At 40.5% G+C, this 13,061-nt stretch overlaps 1 protein-coding gene across 1 annotated transcript in view; it reads right to left on the bottom strand.

The window, feature by feature from the left end:
* Window positions 1-13,061, bottom strand: part of ATG2B (autophagy related 2B) — a 59,531-nt gene that overhangs the window by 21,974 nt on the left and 24,496 nt on the right. The window contains exons 15-23 of the mRNA XM_015413852.1: window positions 11,541-11,814; window positions 10,267-10,369; window positions 7,977-8,172; window positions 6,887-7,029; window positions 5,303-5,460; window positions 4,893-5,065; window positions 4,121-4,271; window positions 2,787-2,986; window positions 908-988 (exon numbers count right to left, since the gene is read on the bottom strand). Coding sequence (XP_015269338.1) covers window positions 908-988; window positions 2,787-2,986; window positions 4,121-4,271; window positions 4,893-5,065; window positions 5,303-5,460; window positions 6,887-7,029; window positions 7,977-8,172; window positions 10,267-10,369; window positions 11,541-11,814 — 1,479 coding nt within the window. The remainder of the gene's footprint in view (window positions 1-907; window positions 989-2,786; window positions 2,987-4,120; window positions 4,272-4,892; window positions 5,066-5,302; window positions 5,461-6,886; window positions 7,030-7,976; window positions 8,173-10,266; window positions 10,370-11,540; window positions 11,815-13,061) is intronic.

Here is a 13,061-nt window from a genome sequence, read left to right as displayed (position 1 = left end):
AACAGGGAGGGGAAGAGCAGAGGAATAGCTTTACCAGGTGTATCATCTTGCTGAGGGTTTATTCCCCCCCTTCCAATTCAGGTACCTATAAAAGCTTGGATGTGCCTAAAAGTGTGTGCCAAGGTAATACCAAAAAGGCTCTTAGCTGAATCTCAGCCTGCTGCTCATGGCCCAGGCCTATGGAGGGGCCAGCATATGAATCCAGAAATAGCCCAAGACATAGTTCCCTGTTTTGATAATTGTTGATTTACTATCTAGTGTCTTTCTTTGGTTGTGAGTTGCTTTGAGTCCCTTCGAGGACAAAAGTGGTGTAAAAGGTAAAGGTTCCCTTGCTCGAAAGCCAGTCGAATCCGACTCTAGGGTTGCGGTGCTCATCTCCGTTTCAAAGCCGAAGAGCCAGCGCTGTCCGAAGACGTTTCCGTGGTCATGTGGCTGGCATGACTAAACACCAAGGCGCAGGGAACGCTGTTACCTTCCCACCGAAGTGGTACCTATTTATCTACTTGCAATTTCTTGCTTTCGAACTGCTAGGTTGGCAGGAGCTGGAACTAGAGACAGGAGCTCACCCTGTCTTGCGGCACCCGGGTCTTGAACCGCTGAACTACTGACCTTCCACAGCCTGCAGTTCAGCGTCTTAACCACTTGAGCCACCGCAGCTCCTCAACAATAAAATAAAATAAACAATAAAAAACAATAAAACAAATGTTATGCCTTATGCATCAGCAAGGCACAAGGAAGGATCACATCCAGTATTTTCACAGTTTTAATATTAGGTAATATTAGGATGGAAGGTTCTAGCAGAAGAAACCACTGACTCCTAGTATACTGTCATCAGTGGTGAAATAATCCTTATAACATCTGAGTAATAAAAGCAACTATGAATGCAGCTTTTGTCAATTTAACATACCTGTTCATGCCAGCTTAAGCCTGAAGGAAGTACTCTGTGCTGAAGAGTGGCTCCTCGCAGGCCAACAGCAACTAAGAACTCCTGCAAAAAAAAAAGAGAGAGAGTAAGCATACCAAATCTGTTTATGCTTTCGAATGTCAGAGTACAGCTCTGAAGCGGAACTTTTTCTTTCTCTTTCTGTCTTTGGTAGTACATTTCAGTGCTATCAGAATGCCAGCTACCAGCAACTGAAGGAGATTATTTAAAGTCATACCCAGATTGGGATAAAGTTTTAAACAATAATGCATAGCAAATTATTTTCAAACTTTATTTTACATCTGACAAAATGGGCCTTGGTTCACAAAAGAAGAAGCAGGAGGAGCAGGAGGAGGAGCAGGAGGGGGGGGATTGGATTTATACCCTGCCCTTCACTACCCAAAGGTGTCTCAGAGCGGCTTACAAACGCCTTTCCCTTCCCCTTCCCACAACAGACACCCTGTGAGGTAGGTGGGGCTGAGAGAGCTCTGACAGCAACTGCTCTTTTTCGAGAACAGCTCTTATCAGAGCTACGGCTTGCCCAAGGTCATCCAGCCAGGTGCAAGTGGAGGAGTGGGGAATCAAACCTGGTTCTCCCAGATTAGAGACCGCACACTTAACCACTACACCGAACTGGTTAAAAGTTTATGCCACAACAAATCTCTTCATCTTTAAAAGGTGACAAAAGATCTTTACTTCTTTGGCTCTCATCATCACAGCTACCACGCTATAATTTTAAAGTTTTGCTGCAATGGCGAGCTCCATCTTTATCATCATAGTTCGCTGAGTAAAATGATGAAACAATCCCAAGAAGCTAAACAAACTCATCTGGAACAGATCATATTAGGGCAGGCGTGTGTGCCCATGTGTATGTATATATGTGTATGTACCATCCAGTCACAGCTGCATGGCAACCCCAGTGGGATTTTCAAGGCAAGAGACCAACAGAGGTGGTTTGCCATTGCCTTCCTTTGCATAGCAACCCTGGAATTCCTTAGTGGTCTCCCATCCCAAATATTAACCAGGCCGAACCTGAGATCTGACAAGATTGGGCTAGCCTAGGCCATGGAGGTCAGGGGCCATATGCACAAACACAAATTCCAGTTTGAGGAGGAGGCTGAAGAGAAGCGGGTGCCCAGTCAAAGATGTAACACTCGCTTGCCTCTACTGGCCAGAGGAGCCCACCCAAGAGATTGGGGGGGGGGGGGGGGGAGGTAATATTGGTCAGTCCGTTCCTTGAGCTGCAGTTGCTTTGCTACACCACACACAAAATGCATGCAGCTGGGCTCTTTAGGCACGGTGCAGGAATGGTGGTGTCTGTGCAAGCAACGACAGCTACTGCCGCCATATTCTAATTACAAGGTGCTGTGGTTGCCTCCCCTCCCCAAGTCAGAGCTATGCACCTTTGCCTCCAGATCTTGCCCTAGCAGCACCTCTGCCCTCCATACTGCAGTCCCAGCCTCACATTTTTCCCCTCACCAAGATTCCCCAAAACCAACTTTCTGAAGGTCTCAAGATGCTGCTGGGCAAATAGTGGTGGTGGGAAAGATGTATCCCCAAGTGCCATTCCACTTGCAATTCACAGGTTACAACCCAAGAACTTATTTTTATACAAATTAGGAAAGGATCCTTCTTAAACCACAACATCTAGAATGATAAACTGCTGCTGAAAAACAGTCCTTAAAAGATATCTTAAAATAGCTTTATGGAGACACTTCAGTACCAAAGAAACTAAAGGTGTAAAATAAGAATTCCCTTTGGAAATGTGCATTAAAATCTAGTTGAAGGCTTTCAGAGGAAAGCATGAATTTGTGCAAATGATTGTATGAGAAATATATTTAGTGCCTACTTTCTAACTACAAACCTTTGTATTGGTCTCAGACTTATTTGACTGTATCTTAACTGCAACAGACAGCATACTTAAGCAATCCACTCCCACACCATCTGATGAAGTCCTACTGAGGCTGCCTTCTTCAGAAACATAAATGGTAGGTTCTAACCAGTGAGGATGTGTTGTAGTTGGCAGTCTGATCTCAGATGGAGAGACAACACCATCTACTATACCTGCAGAAAGATTTATTTTAGTGTTAGATGGTCCTCTGAAGTAATATACATCAGAGGAAAATGCATTATTTTACTCTACAGATGGAATAATCTGGTTTATATTAAAATATGTGTAAGGCAGCTGATATACATTGTCATCTAACAGTCTTTAGAAATGATCTGATTTTAACGTTGATTACATTTTATCTGCATCAGATGTATGTTTTTATTATGTTTGGATTGTAAAGGCCTATGGCCATATACAATAATTTTTCTACCTATAAGCATACGGTTGATTATAATAAAGTTAATTTACCTAAATAGGAGACTTTCATTTTGCTATGTGGACCCTCTTGTCACAGGCATCCATTGTAACTTCTAATTCAGGTTTTCCCACAACTATTACATACTTTTGGTGTGTCATATTCTCTTTTTTTTAAAAAGAATCCACACCATTCTTCAAAAAAATACAGAGAAACTTTTCCAGACAGTATCATTATGAATACTGCACCTAGAACAGAGCTGTATTGAATGAGTTTATGCAAATCCTTTATTAGACTTACATCTCCAGTGAAATTCAACTGGATTCACATCCTGGAATTGAGAGTTACACCTTGAAAGGAGAATCCTCTAAAGCATTAAACATGAAGGATTTCAAGCCCCCCCCCCCCCCGACTGAATATAAAAGTAACGGAAATAAATCTGAAAAAAGGGGTAAGCCAGATTCATGGAAGATAATCTAACAATAGTTGTTACGTTTGATAAACAGATGAAATTTCCATGCCAAGACACAGTATATATTTAAATTCCACTTGCTGAGGAATAAAGAAATTAAAGGACTGGTCAACATCATTCCATTCTGTCGTAAACTTCCCAGAAACACCCTACTGGCAACAGAACACTGAAGCAGATAGACCTTTGATACAATCCAACAGAGGTGTAAACAGCAGCATTGTCTCACAATATCAGGAAACAATCCGGTATGTGGAATAGCTTCGAAGCCATTCAGCTTGCAGGACCCACAAACCCTTTCCAGATATGTATTATACCCTTTATTACACTGCCTAGGCAACTGATAGCAGCATGTTCTTCCCAACCTTCCACAGATTTGAGCTCAAAAGTTTACAACAAATTAATACTTCATTTTTTTTTTACCTTGATGATATAAGCTGAGACTACCAGAGTGGAGACATATATAATGTTTGTCTTCAAAGCCCTCGTATTTTGTAACACAGAACAAAGAACCACTACTGAATTCAAACCAAAATTCTCCATGTTTGCCTTCTAGTATATTCCCATCATCCTGCTAGAGAAAGGATAAGAAAGATAATCAAATCCAAATGCATTTAGTGGTTTGGAACTTCTTGCAACAATTAAGATAACTGTTACTGCTGAAAACATTCCTTTGTTAACGCCAAAACATATCTAAGTGGACAAAATTTGAGTCCAGCGGCACCTTTAAGACAACTAAGTTTTATCCAAGTATAAGCTTTAGTGTGCAAACACGTCTCCAGATATGTTTCCCCCCAGAATTAAACCCAAACAAATGGTGACCATATAAACTGAGCTTGTTATTTCAATTTGGTCCTTGCATCTGTTAAACAACCTTTATTATGCTGGCACTAATTTGTTGCTCACCCTCTTCCTATATGTATGAACTGGTAACTTCCATTTTCAATGTATCTGAAGAAGTGTGCGTGCGCACTAAAGCTTATGCCTTGGATAAAACTTTATTGGTCTTAAAGCTGCCACTGGATTCATATTTGGTTCCGTTGCATCAGATCAACATGGCTACCCACCTGACTATAGCCTGAATATATCTAAGAGGCTTAGAGTTCCCCCTCTCCCCTTCCCATGTTACCCTAAGGCTGATAACCAACACACTACACGCTATAAGGAACAAGACAAAGCTAGTTGTTTTTCTTACCTTCACATCTGTGAATATTGACACTAATCCATGATTAACATTCAAAAGAACTGAAAGAAAACTCTGAGTGTTCCTGTTTTGGGATTCAACTTTTTTCTTCCTTCTTGAAGAGTAGTTGGGATCGAGTGTAGAATAATATTGTAATGTTTCCTCTTCGGATCCACTCTCATCATCTACAAGAAAAACAATTACATATTTAAACAATTCATCTGTACAACAATGCACCAAGGACATTTTTCAACTTTAAGGAAATTAAATTATTTTCCCTGTAAAGCAGGTTTAAATTTTCCCTTTGGGGAATAAACAGTAGTCCCTTTATCAGTTTAGCAGCTACAGCCACTTGAGATACACTAACACATACAGACTCATTTTTAGCACTGCAATTTTAGAGGATTTCTACAGTATATTACCATAGTGAATAGTAGATTTGAATTGACTAAAACTTTCTTTACTGAAAGTGTTGATCAGCTGGCTGGCCACTGAAAGTCCAACACCGTAAGACAGATTTTCAAATGTTTCTACAGGAGATGGAGCTGTGGGTTCCCACAATAATAAATCATTACTGATCCTAGAAAAGAAGAAGACATGGTTACATTAAATTCCATGCTTATGGAAAAACATGGAGACAATTCAAAAGAGCAAAACTAAGACTGTGATTTGGAAAAATATGTTCATAAAGAATTCTGTAATACTGTATTTCTGAAAAGTATAGGCAATTGGCTGCATTTACACCTTGATACTATAAAGCCCAGCCTTTGCTTGCATGGTAAAAAGAGCCTGGACACGTGAAGCTGCCTTATACTACATCAGTAGTACCGAACGAACCAGAGAAGCACAGCCACAAAAACTATGAAAGAACCAGAGAGAGACTATATACAGTTAAATCATTATTCTTCAAACAAGAAAAATTATTCGGTTTTATAAGGCATATCAAGGATATATAGATGGGCCACCTTGTTCATCGTAAACAGTTCAAAGTACAGTCTGGCTGTACAGACTTTTCAATGAAGTACTAAGAAATAATGGTTACTGCAGTTATGTACTGGTCCTTCTCTAAAGATTTACAAAACGAACACACAATCCGGAAACTTTGTTAGAAGACTCCATTTGACTCTGTACCTCTATTGCAAATGTTTTTGTACTTGTTACAGAATATCACTATATATTTTTGTATTAATACTGTTACCAGGACATACAGATATCTTGCAGTATTGTTATTTCATTTAGCGCCTCTCTCTTATGCCACATCAGACCATTGGCCCACCAAGTGTCAGTAACATTTGCTTAGAATGACAGTGGATTCCCAGGATCTCAGGCAGAGGTTTTTCATATCACCTTCTGCCTGGTCCTTTTAACTGCAGTTGCTGGGGATTGAATTTGGGGCCTTCTGCATGCAAAGTAGATGCTCTTCCTCTGAGACCTCCCCAATTTTGCAGGGGGAAACGAAGAATGGACAAATAAGGCCGCATTAATAGGTTACTGACATTCCTATCATTTTGAAAGTGCCAACATTTGAAATATTTGTTTAGAAGCTAAAAAAAAACCCCAAACCCCCAAAATATTTGAGAAAATGAACTGTAATAGTATCAATACAGCTCTTTAGAAGCGTAGTAATGTACAGCTCTTTAGAAGTAAGACAATGTACAACTACTGACTATAATCCAGAGAACGATGATTGTCTATGCCCTTAATGCAGATCTAACGGGACTTGCAAGTTTTTTTTTCTTTGAGTGCTGACCATGTGAGGTAATCTACCTCAAGGAACATCCTTTCCAAAAGTGACTTGCAAGTAGCAAGAGGACACAGAGGGCCTTTGTTGAGAGAACATGGAAGACAATAAAAAAACACATTGGGTATACTGAACTAGCTGTGCGGTTCTCTAAATGACTGCCACTATGAAGCGGTCTGACTCTTGTTTTCACAAACAATTAAACAGATTGACCAAAAAAAGTTACAGGTCCTATCTCCTAAGAAGACTTAAGCTTAATACTTGCCTATTGTAAAGCTTCTCATAAAAACTCTTGTTTGGTAATGTTAAGCACACATTTGGTAGCAAGAGTTCCAGTACATAATGAGAATTGCTGATGGCTTTATCCTGAAACTGAATCATCTCCACTGTGTCTCCTGGCATCACCATCTAGACATGAAACAAAATCTCAAGTAGGTAAAAATAAAACATAGCGAGGAACACCCTCAGTTAAAGCAGAGCCACAAAAGCAACTATTAAGTCCCCCACCCTATTGTAGCACAACACGCATCAACAGTTACTGAGGGTATACTTTCTGATTCCCAGTCAAGCATGGCTGATTTCCACCTTCAGTACTTCTACTAATGGCTCCAAGATCATGCCACATCTGAAGATCTCAAGCGCTTCTTTTAAACACAAGTTTGGCTAAAATAAAAGTAAACTCAATTATACTTGTTAACTGATCAGAGACTCAATGGGCCTGAGGCACTTTTTAAATGTGGATTAATCAAGAGCCTACAAAGGGTCACTGTACATGTTCAAGTAATGGACCTGTACAAGCTGTGACCTACCTAGATTAATGCAATCCACCAGCCACGTGTGGCAATTTTCCAGCTGCCTGGCAACCCCTGCCTCTGCACTACTAGGCAAAAAGCGAGGACGCTCACTGAGGCTTGGAGGAGTGCCATACATGATTCATAAACCCCATTCACCATGTTGGTTCAAAAGCTGTGTAGTCCTGCCTTAGGGAACTGGTTTGCAATCAGCTGGCATAACCTCAACAAATAATTAACCACCATAAATTGTGACTTCTTGGAGATTAATCATCATAAACCTACTGGATGCAATTAGTTTCCCAAAGGCATGTTCATTTGAATAGGAAGTATATACACACAGCAATCATCTTGTGGCACATAACTGAAAGTGCATGAAGTAACTGACACTCCCAAGCTTACTGCAGGATACTGCTGTATTCTCTGTACAACCTGGTATTGTACTTCACCTGTTCATTCACGTACCTGGCAAATGAACCTTGCACAGCAGAACCCACCCCCTTCCCATATAGACCACAAGAACTGGACATTGAGATGAGGCTAAATAGGACTCTTCATGCTTACCTCTTCATTCTCAAACATGACCCTACGAGAGGAAAAGGGAGACGGCTCTGGTCTTCTAAGATCACACACATCCTTCAGAGAATGAGAGCCACCTTCTTCTTCCTCTTGAAAGTGGCCATCAACTTCCTCTTCATCCTCAGCAGCTACCCTTTCCAGAATGGAGTGTACGGCAAGTGGGTTTATTTTTAGTACAATCCTAGCATTCAAATAAGAAGAGGAAGCATGACGAGTGATGAAGCAGGTATCTGAATTTTAGAGCACTTAAAAGATATTTGTAAAGTGTATTAATAATTTGTCACAAAGTGATAGATCTGGCCTTGAAATGCTCTCTTTCTCTCTGTGTACGTGTATACACACACACACCTGTTTTGCCCAGATGTAACTCAGCTGCTGCTAGCTCGCTAGCAACAAGACAGCAACTACTGAGTTATAATAATTGGCCTAAATCTGTTCTGCCTTTCCAGATCACCCACACAGTGTGCTCCCAGAACCTAATCCAACACTCTAACCAGTGTACCATATAACCTTCTGCTGTTCTGAACCCTGCATGGAGTGTGGAAGACTCATTTAGTCTGCAATGGAGATGGAAAATCAGCTAAAATTCTCCAATGTCAAAAAGTCTTCTGTTAGCAGAATACATGGTTAGAATAAAGCATTAAAGCTACTTTTGCTACCACCAACCAGTAAGCATTAGAACCCAAAATCTGTATTACAGCAATCAGCCATATTGCTTGAGTTTATGTGACATTCCGAAGATGGTTTCTTAATCTGGTACTGTGGTTGAACACACTTATTTCATAACAGACATGTAACAGGTTTTCCCAGTTAGACCCACTTATAGACAACCTTTTATTTGACAAATTATAAATCTACCTTTATTGCTGTTTTGTTAGCATCAGAGTTGGAAGGGGTCCCCAGGGTCATCAAGTCCAACCCCCTGCACAATGCAGGACACTCACAAATACCTTCCCACACACACACACACACATACAGTGACCCCTGTTCCGTGCCCAAAAGATGGCAGAAAAAACCCCTCCAAGATCCCTGGCCAAACTGGCTTGGAGGAAATTACTTCCTGACCCCAAAGTGGTGATCAGCAGCATTTCCTTGGGTGTGCAAGGAAGGGCCCCAAGAACTAAGCACTGATGCAACCCTTCCTGCCCTCCCTCTCATGATTTGCCTAAGTTCACAGAATCTGCATTGCCGTCAGATGGCCATCTAGCCTCTGTTTGAAAACCTCCAAAGAAAGAGAGCCCACCACCTCCCAAGGAAGCCTGTTCCACTGAGGAACCACTCTGTCAGGACGTTCTTCCTAATGTTTAGCCGAAAACTCGGTTGATTTCATTTCATTCTTCTAGTTCTGGTTCAACCTTCTGGGGCAACAGAAAACAATTCTGCACCATCCTCTATAAGACAGCCCTTCAAGTACTTGAAGATGGTTATCATATCACCTCTATAGGCCTTTGTCTCCAGACCCCTCACCATCTTTGTTGCTGTTCTCTGGACACGTTCCATCTTATCTATGTCCTTCTTAAATTGCCCAAAACTGAACACAATACTTTCGGTAAGATCTAACCAGATCAGAGTAAAGCGATACCATCACTTTGCGTGATCTGGACACTATACTTCTGTTGATACAGCCCAAAATCACATTAGCTATTGTCATACATGATCAGTTGTATTTAAATCTGTCACAGACATTTTAACAATGATAACAACCCCCTTGGATCTATGGCAGAGCATCTCCATTGAAAAAATACATTAGGAGATGCTACCCTATATGGACAATATTGCCACCACCTTCAGAGACCGTTACCAACATCAGAAGCACTTAATTACCCCTGGATTATAATAACCTAATTTAATGAATTCTGGGGTTGGATCCAGCACAAGGACTTTGTGAGGTCTGCATAAGGATCTGTGATTCCTAAATCTCTTTCTCCAGCCTCTGCTGTGTGCAGAGCTCCAGTGACAGCAGGAGGAGGAGGAGGAGGAGGAGGCGATTTCAGTCTTTCCCTCCCTGCTGCAGCCTCCTGGCCCATGTGGCTATTATTCAACATGGGTCCAAGAAGCAGCTGAGATTAGGGGGAGAGCAGGAAGACTTGCGGCCATCAGAGCATCCTGTTGATGGATCGTGGGACCTGACCTCTGCTATCTGAGTAGTGGAAAACTAGAAGCATCTGGGAACCAGAGAAGAAACACCACTGGTGGCATTTGATCATATGCAGAAGCTCTTAGGAACAAGAGGGGGTGTTACGGAGTTATCATCCCACCAAGTATCCTGCTTTACCGTGGCCAGTCAAAGTTGTCTGATGAGGTCATCTCTCCAACTACACCACTGGAGACTTGAAGAAAATTTACCACTGATTCCCCTTTACCTTCTTCAAATGACCCTGTTATAAAACAAATGAGCAACAGATTAGGTTGTATGGGTCTGCAATTAGTTGTGCTGGCATAATAATCGTAAACACAATTTGGATTTTTAAATATCAGCTTTTACTAGTCTTTTTCTGAACTCAGTGACATCAGAAGAGACATTATTTGAAACCTACTTTTTGTACAGCGATCTGCTATTTTATAGAATAGAACCTCACCTATGGAAACGCATGCCAAATTGGTTAACCTTTGTAACACCACAATGCTCTTCGCAAGACAACTACTATCCTGGAATTCAATGTGAAATTTTAAATTGTTGGCAAAGTGTACTACAGAAACTCTTACAGCCCATTACTGTGCAAAACAGCAAACAATCAAGCTAACCAGTAAAGAATACAAAAAAGATTATTCAGAAGAATATGGAGGTATGAGGGCGTCCACCTAAGCTACCAATATGTTAATATCACCAGCTAGGTTATTGAACACCCTCCTGTTCAGAGCTTTATGGGATTACAGCACATGACCTTTCTTTTACCTACTCCCTGTTTAAGTCAAAATAGAATCAAATTCTTTTCAAAGAAGGTCTTTGTAGTGTCCAGATGAACAGCTTCTCTAATGCTACAGTCAAGGAGTGCCAAGAAACTTCAGGTGTCCCAGCTTCGCAAGCATGTTTTGAAATGTCATTTACACTAAAACTTTTGATATTGACATAAGCTTATGCTACCCACAAATTCCTCAAGGAAGACTAAATAGCAAGGTCAATGCAACAATAATAGAAGTATTCAGTCAAAAGGCAGCATCAAAACAGACAAGCTCCTTCCCTAAAACATGGAAGCGTCCACATTATATAGAATCCTTACATTACCCAGAAAAGTAGCTAATTATTATAGATGTCCTGTGCATCCAAAGAGGGTTACAAACAACTGCAGTACCTCAAGAACAAGGATCTATAACCTCCAGCAACAGATGTATGTCTGAACTACAGAATATCAGATTTTATCTGTAGTTGTGGAAAATATCACCACTACATGTGCTATAATGTATAAAAACTGATCCGTTCTCTTTGAGGAGCCTGCATATTCCAAACACAATAGAAACTGAACCTGTAAAGATCTCTCTTATTTTGGGGGGCTCAACACAACTACAGCAGCATACCGTAACTGCTCACTGACAATTTGTTCATCTTACCAGTTAGCTCTTTAAAAGTGAGCTCTACTTTAACTTGCTCTGGAGTTGGCCCTCCGGTAAACTCTGTCTGAAGTTCCATATCCACAAATTCTAAATGAAGAATTTCTTTCTGAAGTGACTTTTTAAACCAAGGTCCTCGTTCTGGGTCTGATCGTAGGTCAGGTATTGGGAAGCGAACGGAAAGCTTCAAAGATGGTGCGGTTACTTGTACTGATACTTTGCAATTTGCAGGAGTACGTGAATCATCTAGAAAAACTTCAGCAAAAGCTTTGTGCTAAAATGGCAGGAAAAAGAAAGAGAGGAAAGAAACACCAGGAAGACAAATAATTTATTGCATCTACTTCCAGCAATTTTCATGAGGGAAAAAAGTTACACTTACTAGCAGAGGAAAAATAATTCTCCCTGGAAGAAAGTTGAGCAGCAATTCTTAGAAATGTGGTCTAGAAATCAATCATATCTCACCTCCAACCACAGTATTTCCTTTTCCATTATTTACAAAACACGGTAACAAATTGTGGCAAAACAGTACCATTCAGGAGCAGAAAGCATTCCCATCCACACTTTGAGGGGAGGGGATCAATTTCCCCAAAGAGCATAATGTACTGACGGTTAAAAAAACCTCTTACCCTCAGAAGCAGATTTTTGAAGAGCAAAGAACCGCAATTGTGCAAAAAGGCCAAACGTCCCTTGTGAATATGGCTCCTTTTAACCCAGTATATATAATTTAGTTGAGAGCATAGAGAAACCTACAGCGATTTAATGCTTTATTATGCATGCATCTATTAGTAAACTGGGTGGTTGCTGTCAATTATTACAACAGTAAAACAAAGCACCTGAAGAGAAGACAACGGGTTTTACTCAGAGGTATTCAGGTTTGCTTGGAAGGCAGAAAAAAAAATGACTTCGTAACTTAAAATACTTTCCTTGCGATGGTACAATAACTATTACTGACTATACTCTGAGGGACAATGAGCGCTGAGAATAGTTAAAAAGCAGTTAAAAGGAAAAATAAGAGGAGGGGAAAATTAGCATGCTCAAGCCTCTGACAGCTTAGAGAATCACAGAGGTGGAGATCTGGTCGGAATGGAGGGACAATTAAAAAAAATACACCCTTTCTTGCAGGCCCCTGGACTGTTTGGTATAGACTTTTAATATATGAAAAATTATAAACACAGAATTGAAAGTATGAAGATTTCAGTTAAATAGCTGTTCTGTCTCAAGGTTGATTCTCATATGTTGTTCCTTATCCATTTGCAGCTAAGCAGAAGGGAAAGCATGGCCTTTTTGGCCCCATTTAAACTATATATCTTTCAACTCATTTTAATGACTTCTGTCACCCATCTTGTTTGGCCAATTGTAATATTCCAGTTTTGCTCTATGCTGATGATACTGTTCTATTAGCTCAAATGAGAGCTGGTCTTCAGAGACATTTAAAAACTTTTTTTGAACATTGTATTAGAGAAGGCCTGAGAATAAGCAATCAGAATTCTGAAGTAGTTGCCTTCTCTTAAAGAAAGAAAT

The sequence above is a fragment of the Gekko japonicus genome, unplaced genomic scaffold (assembly GCF_001447785.1).
Source record: "Gekko japonicus isolate JY-2015 unplaced genomic scaffold, Gekko_japonicus_V1.1 scaffold1041, whole genome shotgun sequence".
NCBI classification, from domain to species: Eukaryota; Metazoa; Chordata; class Lepidosauria; order Squamata; family Gekkonidae; genus Gekko; species Gekko japonicus.
This window is presented reverse-complemented; position numbering and strand designations above follow the sequence as displayed.